This window comes from Xiphophorus maculatus, chromosome 6, assembly GCF_002775205.1.
Source record: "Xiphophorus maculatus strain JP 163 A chromosome 6, X_maculatus-5.0-male, whole genome shotgun sequence".
NCBI classification, from domain to species: Eukaryota; Metazoa; Chordata; class Actinopteri; order Cyprinodontiformes; family Poeciliidae; genus Xiphophorus; species Xiphophorus maculatus.
In genome coordinates, this window is record NC_036448.1 from 3,199,304 (window position 1) to 3,216,053 (window position 16,750).

General features: G+C 40.0%; 2 protein-coding genes across 2 annotated transcripts; both read left to right on the forward strand.

Annotated features, from left to right (window-relative positions):
- The first annotated feature begins 195 nt into the window (after positions 1 to 195).
- LOC102231847 (F-box only protein 36-like) lies at positions 196 to 2,700 on the forward strand. The gene is made up of 4 exons (XM_005802407.3): positions 196 to 431; positions 1,080 to 1,188; positions 1,914 to 2,086; positions 2,175 to 2,700. Exons 1-4 carry the CDS (start codon positions 336 to 338, stop codon positions 2,496 to 2,498), a joined length of 702 nt encoding a protein of 233 aa, XP_005802464.1. The 5' UTR covers positions 196 to 335; the 3' UTR covers positions 2,499 to 2,700.
- Positions 2,701 to 6,672: 3,972 nt separating this feature from the next.
- grk7 (G protein-coupled receptor kinase 7) lies at positions 6,673 to 13,131 on the forward strand. Its single transcript, XM_005802365.2, has 4 exons — positions 6,673 to 7,451; positions 8,611 to 9,066; positions 10,980 to 11,260; positions 11,451 to 13,131. The coding sequence occupies exons 1-4, from the start codon at positions 6,855 to 6,857 to the stop codon at positions 11,788 to 11,790; spliced, it is 1,674 nt and encodes a 557-aa protein (XP_005802422.1). The 5' UTR covers positions 6,673 to 6,854; the 3' UTR covers positions 11,791 to 13,131.
- The last annotated feature ends 3,619 nt before the right edge of the window (positions 13,132 to 16,750 follow it).

Sequence of the window (16,750 nt, forward strand, 5' to 3'; positions counted from 1 at the left end):
ATATCTATATCTCTATATAGAGATATACCCATATAGATATATCTAGATATAATTAGGCTATCTATAGATATCTATCTATAGATATGTATATACACTTTTTGTATACTGATTTATATATATTTATATAAATATATAGATAGATAGATATATGTGTGTGTGTGTGTATTCTTTGTATATCAGGTTTTTTAAGTTGGGACTTGAGTCCGTATTTCGTATTGTAAACATAAAAATGTGAGCTGGTATGATGACGATAAAAAAAAAAAATCCTTTAATCTCAACAGGATATTTCCCGACTGAGTCTGGCGTTGTCAGGGCAACGCCTAAACACTCTCGACATGGCGTCGCTTCTAACAGATCCATTGTTTGAGACTTGTGGACGGGGTCCTCCGCCAATTAAAGATTATTATCACTTTTTTGTCACCAAGTCAGAAGTAAGTAACTACAGTGTACTGCACAGAAGAGCCTTTGTTTTCTTTTTTAAGTCGAAACGATTGCAATAGCTAGCATAAAGTGAACGTTAGCTAAACCTGCTGCAAGACAAACTTTCTCCAAGTTTTCCATCAGTTTTCTGCTCGTAAACAAAAAAAAAAAGCAGGTGCGTCTCAATGAATTAGAAGTCTTCAAAAAGTGAATTGCATTCAGTAATTTAATGTAAGAAAAACCTGTTCATGCGAGGTTTCACAACGTACAGATAAACGGAAAGCATACGTTTCTGTTAATTTCAGTGATAATTGTTAACTACTGAAAAAAAAATAAACTTCAGCTTCTCTGAAAATTGAAATAGTTAGGTTACACAAATGACAAAAAAGACTTTAATCCCAGAATTATGACTTTTTATTTTTAATCAGAATTCTGAGATTTCTTTCAGTGACCTTTATCCTTTTCTGTAGGTTTTTATGTGGAAATGTGGACAGACCTTACTTTTTGTGCATGACTTTAGTTTTTATGTTCCATCATATGTCACAAATGTCTAGATGAAGAAAAGGGGCTTCACTGATATTTAATAAAAAGAACTAGTCTGTGTGTTTTTTTTCCTCCCTCGTTTGAACTGGAGCTCCTTTTACTCTGACTGTGTCCAGATAATATGGAGATGGTGGAAGATCTCCCCAAGAATGGTGGACAGACAAACCAAGCCTGGAGAGGTGAAGGAGTCTCTCAGTGACTTCTTGGAGGACGCTGATCTACAGAGTAAGGCAACTATATATCAAGATTTGTTAAAATAGAGTCAGAGGAAATAAATAAATGTTTTGTCATAACTGGAAAACAAACAAAAGAGAAAAGGCAAAACTAGTCATGGAACAGTGGTTAGTAGAGTTGTCTCTGGGTGATTTCAAATTTCTAAAATTTGTGCTTCCTCTGCAAATAACATCAATTTAGAGAGTATAAAAACTTGATTACATTTATGTTTTAATATTTTATGATCAAATCTATTCTTTACATTTGCTTTGTTTTTGGTATGGCAACATTTTTGTATCATGAGGAAATAAAAAACAATATCAAACATTTAGTAAAAGTAGCCAGAAAAACGATTATCACCGATACTGTGCGGAATCTTAACACAAAAATACTTAAAGACCTTCTTCACTCCGCCTATCACACACTGCATGGTGAACTGGAGCTCCTGCCATCTGGTGAGAGATTAAGAGCCAAAAGCGAGAACGACTACATGAAAACACTCCTTTATCACTGAGGACATTATTCAATTTAATTTAAAATGTGATTAGCAGAAAATGATCATTTGAGATTTATTTCCTATAAGACTTGCTGTTGTAGAATCATTGTGTCTGATTGTGTTTCATCTGGTTGCAATAGACTTTAAAAAAAAAAAAAGGTTTTGCTAATTGTGTCAAGCACTAAATACTATCAAGCACATAATCTGGAAAAAACAAACAAACTATGGCCTCCTCCTTCAGGAGAAGTCAGAGTGGTTTTTGGAGATCGTGTCTTGGAGTACACCAAGGCTTTGTGCGAAGGCCATTACAATTATCTTGATCGGCTGTCTGACTCCCTCCTCCTACGGATAATAAACTTTCTGGAGCTTGAGGATGTGGTTCAGCTTGCATGGACCTCACACAAGTTTCAGCAGGTGAGTTGCAGAAAAACACAAAATCTCTTAGGTAGAATATCCTCCTTTTACGACGCTGTATCCTACCGTGAAGTGTTTTTCCCTTCAGCTGTGCGAGTCAGAGGAGTTCTGGGAGCGGGCAATGCGTCGCCGCTGCTGCAGCATTTCTGACGAAGTGGCGTCTCTGGCGAAGGAAATAGGCTGGCGCACCGTTTTCTTCACCAACAAGTTACATCTGCAGAAGCTGCTCAGCCGCAGGAGGCAGACGACTGAGGAGCAACAGGAAGACCCCGGAACCGATGAGGTTGCACAGTCACAGGACTCTTCCTCTGGAAGCTCTAAGGAGGAAATTATCGCTGGTGCTGGAGCTGATCCAGACATTGACAACATCTCCGACCATAATGCCACCTCTGGTTCAGAGGTTGGAGTATGAGTCCATCAAACTCCTTTGCTGACCCCTTCAGGGACAACGTCAAGTTGTCTGAGGTTGAGAATTGCCTCAAAACGGGAAGTTGAGCAGGGGGCGGGAGGGAGCACAAAACCAATCTGACTGACTTAAACGTCATTAAAATTTCAGCTCAATTCTTATAGTTGTATTGCTAACATGCGTGATTAAATATCTGCTTAGATTCAACTGAATCGTGTTTTTCTTGATTTTTCTACTTTACTTGTTTGATTGTATCTAAGTCACATAAGAGACTTACTTTACAGTAGCAGGAATAATTTTAATGTTAATGTACATTGAAATTTACAATTTATAACTCAGAAGATGCAATTCATTCAATTTAAAAAATATAGTAAGTGTGGCCTGTCATAGCAATTTTAGCTAAATTTAGCTATATACTGTTGTTTGCATATAGATGAAGTATGTTACTGGATGTCAATATGCTAGTTAGAGCCGTCATGCTCATGATAGCATTTAAACTGTCATGAATGTGTATGAAATAACTAATTTTGATACATGCTACAGTATATACATCATTTTAGCTAACTGTGGCATTTGAGCTAAAGTTAGCTTATAAAGTTGTTGGCATAATAAATAGAGTATGTTACTATAGGGAAACATGCTAGCCATCATGCAAATAACACTTTAGCTAAAATTAGCATTTTGGTCAATTTTGATATAATTGCTAAACTTAACATATTGAATGGACTAAGTCCATGTTTGTCAACATAATAGTAATAGCCCATATAATATTGACATCATTTCACCTGACTGTAGCATTTTTGCAAATTTTATCTCCCATATAAACTGTTTGTATACCAGAGGGAGTAGGTCACTCAGTATTTTAGCTAATTTTGGACATTTTCATAGAACACAGTAAACACATACACAAAATGTCCTTTTTTTTAAGGTTTGACTCTCCAGTTTGAGGCCTGCAGAACCTTACTCCCCACCTGAACTTGTGATTCGCGTCTTACCAATACAGACACTTTGGAAGGCCCCTTTTAGCTTTCTTCAGGAATGTTCTCATATTAAATGTGTCATAGTTAATAATTGCTTCTTGAGAATCAGATCTACAATTGTACAATACTGTCATCAACTATTCCATCCCTGTCAAACAATCTTCTCCAAAGTTGTCTTCAAAAGAAAATCATTCTGTAAGGATGCCAACATTTTTGGCCTTGTTTGTATTTAATACTTACATCATCTCCCTCCCTATCTGAACAGGAGACACATAAAGTAGGAGTGTTTATAGGATTAATGGTGTCTAGGACTCAGAAGAAGCCCCCTAGGGGGCACAAGCAGCCAAAGCTAATGGACTGGTCTATTCTTAGCGTTCCCGCCTGCCTCCACTTTATTTGGAAGAAATATAGTGTTTACAAACATGTAAGGGTTATTTATATTTTTGATCAGGTTCCAGTTTTCCTCTACACTGAAATAGTTAGTCTTACTATACTGAAAGAAAAGGGAAGAAACACTGGCAGATGATCAGTCTGTCCTCCATGTTTTTCTTGAGGCGTAAGAAGCTTCTTTGCTCCCCGTTTTGCAAACAGGCTTGTTCTCCAGCAGATTGTGAAGCACTGTGCATGTAGATACACTTGCACCCTCTTGCTGCCAGTACTGAGCAAGCTCTGCACCGGTGGCAACAGGACTCTGTTGCACAGCGCTGTGTAGCAGGTTTTCCTGGAGTTGTTGGAGACTCTTGGGGATCCTGAAGCCTTTTTTTTTGTAAACTGTGGGACAATAACATTCCCAGTCAGAGGGTGGTGCAGGACACATTTAAAAAGATGACATCTCAGAACATACACAGAAGAAGAAAAGAAATTGAATAGGAGACTGGCTGCTTAAAATCTTTTAACAGTCTCCAGAATATAAAATCCTGAACTATCCCTTTAATTCGGCTCCCTGCTCCGCTGGGGATGTGTGCTGCCTCTCCATGTAGAGCTGTCTGGTGGGCTTAAGAGGATTGAGTGAAACGGTGTGAAGACTACATAACATCTTCTGAGGCACTAGCTCAGAGTGGTTCCCTCATCTTAACCGTTGCTAACAACCCTCCACCAACCACCAAGCTAGGTTAATTACCCCAAGGTTAAAGCAGCAGGCGACTAGATAAGCATAAAAAACAACTGAAATAAAACATAAGAGGATCCTTTCTGGAAACAGTCCTGTGAACTTATCTGGCACAGATCTTTATTTTCAACCACTCTCTCCTGTGATCCGTTGCAACCAAGTGACTTGTGAAGGCACCAAGATCCAGTGGGAGAGTAACTGAGCAGCAGAAGTCGTGTGTGGGGTAAAAGTGAAACTTACGGAGGGATCTGTGAGCTTTCAGCTTACAGTTCTCTTCCCTCCCTGACCTAGAAACAGATCAAACTCATGGCCTCTTTTCATCCACTCAGGAGGCTTAAGGGCTTCACTGACACTATGATCCATTTACAAGTCCACACTGTCATGGCTGACTCAATGACTTGGGCGCTGGCTCTCTTAGATCGAAATATTCTTAAGCTTTCTTTTAGCCAGTGAGAAATTACAAAGAAATAGCTAAAAACAAAAAAGGAAATGTTGGTATTATTTTCTTCAGTAAAGTGGTTTCATGAGGACCTTAAGTATAACAGATCCCTCTGACTGTTTTTAGAAGCTGGGTGATCTGTGAGGAGTCTTCCCAGGCCACTCGAGGGGGTCAAAAGTTCTTACATTGGTGGTTGTGGACAGCAAGCAAAGCCTTTGATCTTCTGCAGGACACTGACAGCTTGAGACTGTTTGAGACAGGATTAGCTAATATTATCTCAGGTTTATCGACCTGAATTGGCCCACACATTATAATAGACGAAGCGTTGGGATTGCCTGTAGAAACAGGAATAAAATATTAATTGGCGTCTAAGGTTTACAATTAAAATTGTTTCAGAGATTTTAAAACGAGGTTCTATGAAAAGGTGATAAGCAGCTGATATGCAGTAGATGGCCATCTTGGTGACTTATTAAATGGTCTAGAAGGTGGAAGCTAACGGCTAGTCCCAGAGCGGCCAAGGCCAAACAAAACACAGTAAAGTATTTTCCTTGAGTCCATTTCAAACTATAATTTAGCATTTTTTTGTATTGCCTTTGTAGTAATGGATTCTTCCTCACTGTGTGGCTTTTCAGTCCTTGTTCCTTTTTGAGATGATCAACTGGTCTCCTTCCTGAAGAATATCATAGCTGGACATTGCCATGGGCTTTATCCTTGTACATAACTGTTGTAACAGGTGAATGTGGCACCTTCACTGATCTTGAAATTGTACCTGCAGCTATTGAACCAAACTACATAGAAAAGCTGCTATTAGACTACTTTTATTGAATTTCACATGCAATAAAAACTGCTCTGTTCTACTTAATCTTTGTCCAAAATGATTAGGGCCCCAAGTAGCCACATGTGGCTCCAGAGCTGCAGTTTGCAGACCGTCAGTGCAGGAAAACATCTGGTTTTAGTCACATCTGTAACATCTCCTTGTTTCCACACCAGGATGTTGTTGGAGATTATCTCACTCAATATGGTCTTCGTTATGACAATAAAAACACAGTATTATTAGAAATGTGTTGCAGATTTTTGTTCTTCCTTTTTCGGTGATCAAGAGATGGCCATTGATGAGTTAGAGTAAATATTGCCGGTGAGAGAGTGTTAGGGGAGATAGAAAAAAAAAAAAAAGGCAAGCAGATTAGAAGTGAGCTCACTGAGGTCCATGTTCTGGTGAGACAGGCAGGAGGGAAGCAACGATGCCCAAGATCTTTTCCCATTCCATCTGCGCACATGTAAATGATAACTTGTGATAACATGAGGTAATAACTACACAACATTCAATTCAATTTCGCAGTTGTCATGTTTTAAGTAAATGCAGATAGACATACTAGATTTATTTAAATTTATCCATGACATATGTCAAAAAAAAATGTTTCTGGTTGTTTCTTTCTTTTGATCTTACTGTGCACCTCACTGTTATCTTCATGGTCAACAGAATCCAAAGGACCACTGCTAGACTTTGAAAAATCAGGGACAGATATAGAGGTCTTCAAAGCCTCTTACGACAGAGACGCTTACGATTCCCTTTCCGTGTACAGCATCCTTGAATAGACCACACAAATATCCTTAAGCCAAAATCCCTCCTTGGTATTTAATTCTAAATGAGTAATTACTGGGTGTGTCAGTGTGTCTTAGGTTTGCAGGTGTGCTGTGTGCAGGAGCTCATTTGCACGCTGGCTTTGGGAGAGAAGTGAACTCTCGCATAGACGCACAAACTCCAAGTGGGCATCCTTGGGAAGCCACTGAAGAAGCCAGTCACGTAGGGGGACAGAACACATAGAACCGCCAAGATGTGTGACATGGGGGGCTTGGATAACCTGGTGGCCAACACGGCCTACCTGAAAGCACAAGGAGGGGATGACAAGGAGATGAAAAAGCGCCGCCGGAGCTTGTCTCTGCCCAAGCCGGAGCAGTGTGCTGCTGTCAGAGGAGCCATCGACAAGGACTTTACATTCATTTGTGAAAGGCAGCCTATAGGGAAAAGGCTTTTCCGTGATTTTCTGTCTAGTACCCCTGAGTTCAAACTTGCTGCAGAATTCCTGGATGAGCTGTATGACTGGGACCTCGCTGAAGGTGCAACCAAAGAGAAGGCTCGGCAAGAAATTATGACAAAGTACTGCAAAGCTGACTCCAAATCCTTCCTGACCTTTCTTACCGGGGAGCCTGCGGAAAAATGCAAGTCTGTTACAGATGCCAACTTTGAAGAGGTGATGAAAACCAAGGTCCAGGAGGGTGTAAGAGATTTTCTGAAAGGCAAGCCTTTTACAGAATACCAGGCCAGCCAATTCTTTGACAAATTCCTTCAGTGGAAGGAGTACGAAAAGCAGCCCATCAGTGACAAATACTTTTACGAATTCAGGACTCTGGGAAAAGGGGGCTTTGGTGAGGTAAGCATGAAAACTTATTTTTAAATACAGATATGTATCTTTTATACTTTAGTCATTTTATGAGATTTCCAAATTCAAGTTCTAAAATCCTACTGGCATTTTTGCATTTCTTGGTCGTAATAAATTGCCGTTGATGTGAACTTGAGGATTAACCTCATTTCAAGCTGACTGACAAGCATGAGCCATAAAATCACAATTTATATTGTTGGTGCAGAATCAAATCTGATGAACCGACAGAAAATAAGGGCCAAAATAAGAAGCCATTGACTCCCAAAAACAAATATTTAAAATTTATCTGTTTTGAGCCATCCAGGCATTTCAAAAAGGGAAATATTTGTCAAACAGAAGCATTATCTGCCATTACTGATAAAAGGTGCACAAAATCATCAGATGAACACTACTATCCTGTAATGGCTTAGCATTACATTCACATACACAGGTCTTAGAGCTGACCCCTGGGGAACTTATTTGGAGTTAGGGATTACCATGACTGACCCTTATAGCTGCTACCTCAAATGGCCCTCATTAGTATGTTGTCCATTTTTTAACAAAACACTGGAGGTTACTATGACCTAGTCTATATATTGATTGTGTCATGTTTCTACCTAAAGACAAAAACTGATATTGATTAGAAGTTTGGTTTAAGATGTGGGCAAAACAAGTTTCCAGAGTGATGCTAAGTGATGCTAAGGATCAGCTAGCAAGAGTCAAGTTAGGTTGATTCCTACGTCCAGTTTTTCAATTGCCTTGTGCCCAAGCCAATAGATAATTGGATGATTGATGATTAGTATATCATACAGAATGGGATACAAATGAAATGGTTTAACATTCACAATCAGAATAAGTGTCACTGGCTAAGTTTGTTTGCACAAAGAATTTGACCTTGGTTTCACAAACTCAGAACATATAGACCATAACCATAAAACCTTATAAGCCTTCTATAATAAACATTACATTGTTCATTAGTGTGAAAAATGTTCAAGAAACAAAAAAGCTTTTGGTCATTCATTCTACATAGATAAATTGGTCTTTAGCTACACCGGTTAGCTTGATATCAGAAGATGACATTTTGGTTCTGTCTAGAAATTGTAGATGTTCTAAGCATCTATCATAATGAAGAAACCCTCATGTTTTCCAAATAATGTTTTATTCCTTGTAGGTATGTGCTGTTCAGGTCAAGAACACGGGTCAGATGTACGCCTGCAAGAAGTTGTGTAAAAAGCGTCTGAAAAAGAAGGGTGGTGAAAAAATGGCCCTTTTAGAAAAGCAGATCTTGGAGAAGGTCAACAGTCTGTTTCTGGTCAACTTGGCCTATGCATATGACACCAAGACTCACCTGTGCCTTGTCATGACCCTGATGAATGGAGGAGACCTCAAGTACCACATTTACAATATAGGATACGATGGCAAAGGTGTGGACAAGGGCATAGAGATGAAACGCATCATTCACTACACTGCACAAATCGCCACCGGCATCCTGCACCTCCACGCCATGGATATTGTATACCGTGACATGAAGCCTGAGAATGTTCTGCTGGACAGTCAAGGCCAGTGTCGACTTTCAGATTTGGGTCTGGCAATAGAGGTCGTTCCCGGAAAAACTGTCACCCAGATGGTGAGTAGACGAACATTGCGGCTGTGTGGTTTCAAGAACTGAGAATGCATCTGATACACTGTACAACAGAAAGCTATTTAGAATCATCCCTTGTATGGGATGGGATGGTATGACTGATGTTAAGGCAGTAGTTTTTGTTAGCTTATGCTCTGAAGAAACAAAAAAGTCCAAATTAACCAGGATCAGTGGTCCCTGTGTAGTCGGCTAATGTAAAGAAAAGGTTGAGCTCATTTCAGCATGTAGACATATTGTCACCCTTTGGTAGAGTTTCAGTGTAAATCCGGACAGGGATTACTGGTTTGTTTAAAGATCTTTGCAATTAGAGCCTCTCAATCGATTATATAACTCATTTGATCCTTTAGCACTCAGGACAAAGCTTGAACATTTGTAGGCAACCATTTTGAGATACACTAGCACATATGCTTTTGTGAGCGTCTTAAGGGGAGAGATTTTATTCGTTCTATCCGGCTGTGAAAATCAACTCATCTTCATTGAGGGTCCCCAAGTGAAGAGCACACTGATAAAACTGAAAAAGTACAGCTTACCAGAACCAGAGTAGGTGCCTATACTATAAGATTATGTACTAATATCTGAAAGCAATGGTAGATTTGTTAAAAATCTTGAGTAAAAACGCATTGAACAGATAAACAATTGAAGATTCTGATAGTATATTAGTCAGCAACATTTTTCACCTCAATTGTCAAAAAAGAAGACCAATATTGCCACTGGTTTTGTTCAGGACTTACTTGCAGGAGCAAAGAGTAAGCTCTCAGCTCTATGAAAGTCCAGTAAGCTCATTATTGATCACTGCGATGCTCTCCAGTCAGCCAAAGTGACTGGGCTAACCTCCTACAGGCAAGCCTGGCTTTGGTCCCATAATCCTCTTACTGAGCATTACACAAGTCTGTCCCTGATTAGATTGAAAGACTGAAGAAAAACTTGCATTGCATATGTTCAGACATGATAGTTTGCAATCAGTTTCATCTAGGAGACAAAAAATTCCAGAGGTTGCCTCTGCTTTCCTCCTTTGTGTGGACCGGGTGATCATATGTGACATGGTGCTGGTACAAAACTACTAGGCCTTCAAATCACAGGTGTGTGGCAACTCAATCTTTGTGAAGGACAGATCTAGAGGTGCCAAAGGTGTCCAGTAATCCCAATCATCGGTGCAAAAGACTTAAATAGCACAAATGGTGAGGTCCTCAATCAATGTCTACATTTATATACGTATGAGCAAAGAGGCAGGTGCGTTTTCTTGAGGGGATTGATACTGGCAATGATTCCAGGTCAATTGCCTACCTGCGTGGCTTTGCACTGAGGGTGGAGCAAAGAATAGAAAGGAATGATTTGGGCTGATAGTAATAGTCTTTAAGGTGTTAGGATATGTAAGTGCACTGACTGACTCGAGGTGGCAAACAGAAATAGTTCAACGCAGGTCCGTGGCACATGTTCTTTAGCTGGCATAATGGGCTCTGTGTTTGGATGTCTGCATGCATTTCTGCTGGGGGCTACAACATCCAGAAATGGCCAGGCCTTATATAAGAGACAGGACAACTCAGGGTGCAGACACACACAACTCTTGACAGCTAGTAGGCTTAGCATTAGGATTAGGCTCCTGGCTTTAAGGCTGGCAACAGGGTCACACAAGGAAAGGGAAAGATAAAAAGAAGGGGAAGTGGTGGAGAGAGGCAGGAGGGAAGGAGAATGAAAGGTGGTATTTCATTGGACAGTTCAATATATACATTTGGAAACGCATACTCTTAAGCAGAAATGTATTCCATGTTCTAACAACATTCTCTAAAACATGTCACGCTTTCATTGACAGACATGTCAGAAATCTCGACTTCGACTCAACTTTTATCATGTTGACCTCAACATTTCTAAATTTCCTACCTTTTATGTCTGCTGTTCAGGCTGGTACAGGAGCCTACATGGCCCCTGAACTCCTGAACAAAACACCATATCGGACATCAGTGGACTGGTGGGCCCTGGGCTGCAGTATCTATGAGATGGTGGCAGGCTACACACCTTTCAAAGGCCCTGAGAGCAAAAAGGAGAAAGTGGAGAAGGAGGAGGTCCAACGACGCATTCTCAATGAGGAGCCAAAGTGGGAGCACAAGTGCTTTGATGCTGCCACTAAGGACATCATCCAGCAGTTCCTCAAGAAGAAGATAGATGAGCGCCTGGGCATGAGGTAAGAGCAGGTTCTTCTGGTTTACATGAGTTATTAGGGATGGACAGAAGGTACCCCTGCTACCTCAACAGTAGCCTCTTCAAATCATCCTTAGTCAGGGCGTCAGGCATAAGTTTCAGCATCGGTGATTAGCCTTTTGGTAATTCTGGATCTACATGAATTCACACATGTAATTTTCTCCTTTTAACAGGAACAACATGGAGGATCCGAGGAAGCACGAGTGGTTCAAGACAATCAACTTCCCTCGCCTGGAGGCAGGGCTCGTGGACCCTCCCTGGGTGCCCAAACCCAACGTCGTCTACGCCAAGGATACAGGCGACATCGCAGAGTTCTCCGAGATCAAAGGCATTGAGTTCGATGCCAAGGATGATAAATTTTTCAAGGAGTTCAGTACGGGCGCAGTGCCCATTCCCTGGCAGCAGGAGATGATCGACACCGGACTGTACGACGAACTCAGTGATCCCAACAGGAAGGAGGGCGCAGGAGGTCTAGATGATGACAAGAAGTCCGGCACGTGTGCGCTCCTCTGAGCGGGCTCACGTTAGGCTTCTGACACCTCAGTAATTTGCTTTCTCATGGACCATAGCATCGGTGTAAAAAGTGGATCATGTTTCATGAGGGGTAAGGATTGGCATCTTTGCAGAGAGAAAGAGCTTGTAAGGATGCTGATGGCTTAGAGGTGGGCTGCTCCTGAAACAGAGCTCACAAAAGCATGAACAATGACATGATGATGTATTTTACACATCATTCCTGGTCCACAGCTTCTCTTAAAGACATGCGTATTAAAATCTGTAGACTTGCAACTACATTGACCAAGAGTGACTGCTAGCAGTAAGTTGTTTTTTTTATCCACACAAGTGTTTGCAGTGAAACCGCAAAAGTAAACTGGTGTTTGCACGGGAATACACTTGGAAACTGTTGTTACATGTACAACTGTAAAGATAGAAATGTAAAGTGTCTTCTAGTCTTTGAAATCCATCAGTCCTAATGGATTGTGGAATATCTGCGTTTATTTACGCTTCCATAACACCAGGGGGTTTCTACAGTCAGGAGTGGGGTTTTCTTCCACCACCGCATTCCACAGAGATATTTGTAGTATTCTTTTTTCGATATTATTTTAGACCACGTAGTTACAGCGAAACACAGCATTTACATCCGTCTGACTTCTTAGTTTTATACAAACTATAAAACGCGACTGTATGTGTTGTACATAGAGTTGTGCAAGTATCTATGCACAGAAAAAGGAAGCTTTATGTAAGTAATTTCAAGTTTAGAATGATTTTAGAGAAATTAAATAATACCAAACGCCTCCCCGCTCTGAGTCTCTCCTGTGTTGGTGCTGTAACGTTCGACATAAGGACGGAGAGTGAAGCCCAGGGATGTTTTGGGACAGAAGAGTGCACAACTAGCAGATCATTTCTGCGTATGATGGAGGACAATTTAGAGGAGTTGGGCAATAAATTCCTGTACCAGGAGTTCCCTGTCCATGGCCCTGAAGCTCTGTGATCATTCAGGGCTGTTTTTATTAGTCTAATGATTGTAAAAAAAAGAAAAAACTCAAGCTAGTCAGATATCGTAAATTATTGTATAGTTTATGTTGAGCTGAGTCTAGAGACTTTGAATAGGCCAGTTGTTCTTGTTGATTGTCTCAGGGTCTTTATTTGTTTTAAATGGGCAGATCTCAGGCAGAGTTGAGTTTTTACCATTTATGTGAATATAATTCAAATGTGCAATCATGTTCCTGTACATATGAATGAAAGAAAATGAAGTAATGCGCTGTGTAAATTTGAAAGAAAGAAACAAACAAACAAACAAAAACCTTTACGTTTGAATCAGCTGGAGGAAATTAAATATGTCTTTTGAAATCCGTGCTTCTGGTTTTCATGTGTTTTTGTCACCTGCTGCCAGCGTCAGAACAGCCCAGATTGTGGCGCGTTACGCTTTTCCCCGTCACTATATTTACACAGAGACGGTGCTGCTGAGGACTCAGGAGTGAATCCTAAAAATATCCATTGCACTAATCCCCTCTAAAGATGCTGACTACAGCCAGGTCTTGGTTTCCACAAATTGGCAAGTTAAACTTTTAGCTGATTAGGTGATAACCCTTTTGCCATCTTAGTTTAAACCTGTTTCAAATCGCCTCAGGGTTCTGGGCAACTCAATGCTTCGGACATGTGCAAGGTGAAGATTTGCATACAGCATTTTTTTTTCCAAAGCGGTGAATAAATGCTTAAAGCAAGTATTTGACGCACTAGTTTGAATTTACCATGGATTTTCTCCAAACGAGGTTGAAATAATATACAGGTTGAAATTTAGACTCACACTAGTATTTGGTTAAATCTCCCTCAACAAGTTGCAGAGAAACAACCTGCTTTCTGGTCTAACAAGAATATTTGACCACAATTGGCAAGTTTGCTAGCCTGTCGAGAAATGACTGCTTCCAATGGTAGCTAGTCAATAACTAACGTTTGTCTGAGTATTTAATTCACTAGTTGTGTGCTGTGAAGCTTACCGGAAATGACCTGCGCTGTAAACAACCATCCTCCACTGTGAAGAGAGAAGTGTCCATCCTGACAAAGCGGCTGTTTATGTTGATTCAATATTTGGAGGTGTGGCCAACATGGACTGAACGGCTTTGTTCACTCCCTTCTCTGCCATTACTAAACTACAGGCAACTGACGTCATCATTCACGATTTCTCCATCTGTTCACTGATTGGCCAGGTTGAAATTCTACCGGAGGAATCAAAGTAAGTGGGAGAAACACCTACATTTGCATATAGGAAGGTAGCAGCCTCGCTGTCAGTTTCCTGGCACTTACACAGATTTTACGCCAGACTTTCGATAATTCTGAGGTTGGTGCCTGACCAAAAACTTAACCCTGTTTCATCATTTCTAAATACCAGTTTTTGATGTGTGTTTGGCACCACTGAGCTGTTGGAACATTCAGATGCATCAGTGTTTCAAACATCTAGCTGTTGATTGTAGTCAGAGAACTCAGAAGTTGTCCTCCTTCACTATGTCATGCAGTTTGTGTTATTAAAATGATTTATTAATTTATTGTCCTAACTCATATCATTCAAGTATCTTCAGAGAATCCTGGATGATGACGCTGTGGGAAGAAAGGAGCAACAAGACTTGCAACAAATCTGAAGAGGCTTCTGACTGAAGACTGTTGCAGTCCAGCTCAATACCTGGGCAGCAGAGAGGATATTCCACAATAATATGACTTGGCTTTAGCTTTAGCATCTCCACTTTAAATCGCTGTCTGGTTAGAACTTCCTCCTTCTAGCTTTGCTCTTTGGTCCTGCTCTGCATCCAGGCAATTTAATTCATCAGTTTAAATGTAATTTCTCTTTGGGATCAATAAAGCATTTCAAATTTATTTTTTGAATGCTCCCAAGCACACATCAAAACTGCTTTTATGCTGGATAATGCAGGATAACTCCAAGCTTATAGAATAGCACTGACCTCCATCTTGTTGAAAATGTATGGTTTATGTCTGAAAGCCAGCTCTGCGGAGGGAAACCGATCAAATCAACCGAGTTCTGCCAGTTCCTGTAAGGTGAATGGATAATTATCCAGTCAGAATGGGGTCAGGAGATGGTTATGAAAATTATGTGGATTTTCTACAAGTTGTTGAGGGACACATATCAGAATATTTGTGTGTGCATGTGGAAGGTTGACTTAAGTTCACCAAATAATTTGATTCATTGAATTTGTTGTAATAATCTTATCAATCCAAAAGGAACGGCATCATTCAAAACCTTTAAGTTGATGATATTCGTTTTATTTTGCATGTTGGGAGAAGAAATTAATAAAAACTCAAAAGAAATATCATTTGCCTGTCAAAGCTGAAGATCAACACTTAAAAAGAAAACACCTAAATAAGGATATGTTAAAATGTTGATACATTTTATTGGCCTCATTGAAACTTGAGATACCAAGTGGGAAAAGCTTTTATCTCCAACTTCAGCTGTTTACTGCTGTCCAAGTCAAGGACAGTAAGAGCTTAGGAGACGTTAAGGTGGATTCTTGCTGCAGCTAAAGCCCAGGAGATTATCTCACATTTAGCAGGAGCTGCTGCTGCTGTTGCTGCAGCTGAGAGTGAAGGACGGAGCTTCTGCAGCCTCATGGGTGATGGAGGTGATGAAGACTCAGAGCAGACAGAAGATCAGACTTATTTTACATCTGTTCCTGATGTTTTCTGGTCTCAGCTCCAAGTTCAGCCTCTGGTAGGGTTCCTTACCAGGCCCAACATGACCGTTCTATCTAAATTAGCTTAATGGAAACACATGAAAACAAAATAAATAAAAATCACGTTTTAGATTGACCATCTTTGCGCTTGGGTGAGGTGGTTTTTCAGCTGCATTGAAACAGAAACTGCAACGGAAAACCATTTTTTCAAATCACAAGAGTCACAAGATAAATAACCAGATGTTGCAGCTGTGCCTGCAGCAGGAGGTTAGGGTTCTACTAGACACAATCTTCAGATTTTTATTCTCATGCTGAGAACAACCTGTATAATCTTTTTACTCAAAATACATTAAAGTTTTTGATTGTGGCATATGAAAACAATCTCGCATGTCATGTTTATGGTTGTCTTCTGAAGAGGTCAGGGTTAGTTCATGTCCAACTTTGATAGAATTATGATGTGAAGAGTGTAGCTTCAGATTGTGCTCTGAAAATTGCATAAATGGTTTCTTTTTTTTTATCAGGATAATGATCCTTATCTCACCGACCATTTACCAGCAACGTTTATAGAAATAACATCACATTATTGAAGCAGTGATGGATTATTGCAAAACTAACAAACGCCAGCCAAGGAAACAAGGCTTTGGCTGTAGATGAGCCTATCAAAGAATGCTGTTAAATAATATAGGTTTACATGTTAAATATTCATGATATTACTCTTTAAATTGATATCAACTTTGTCTTACCCCTATCAACGCCAAGGTGGTGGTGTATGTCCAATGCTTTCCATTAATTTCTTGTCTGTCACTGCTTGGTCAGCAGAGTTTCTGGCGCCCCCATGTGGTCACAAAAATGTACTATAATAAAAATGAAAATATATTAGAAAAAACTCGTATTTATATCTATGAAAAAATCCGATCTGCAGTCCAATTACTTCCACCACCCAATTAATAATAACTTATCTGAAGATAAAAATTTCCTTTTCATTCCGTCTATTCATATCTCTATGGTAATCTTACGTGACGACCTTTTACACGTGCTTCATCATATAACACAGGGCTCTGGAAGTAAGAGAATTTTCAGAAGATTAGAAATAACTTACTAGAAATAATGATTATGTTTGAAATCTTTCCAATCTCTCTTTGAGGAACCCAAGCACTCTGACAATCATACTATTATTAATAAAAAAAAGATACTTGGAAAAACTAAATATGACTCAAAAAGAAAAGGGTGAGTTTATTTCTAAGTGGGGATATGCTGATCAGTCATAAGCAGACAGTATCTTACCTGATGTACTG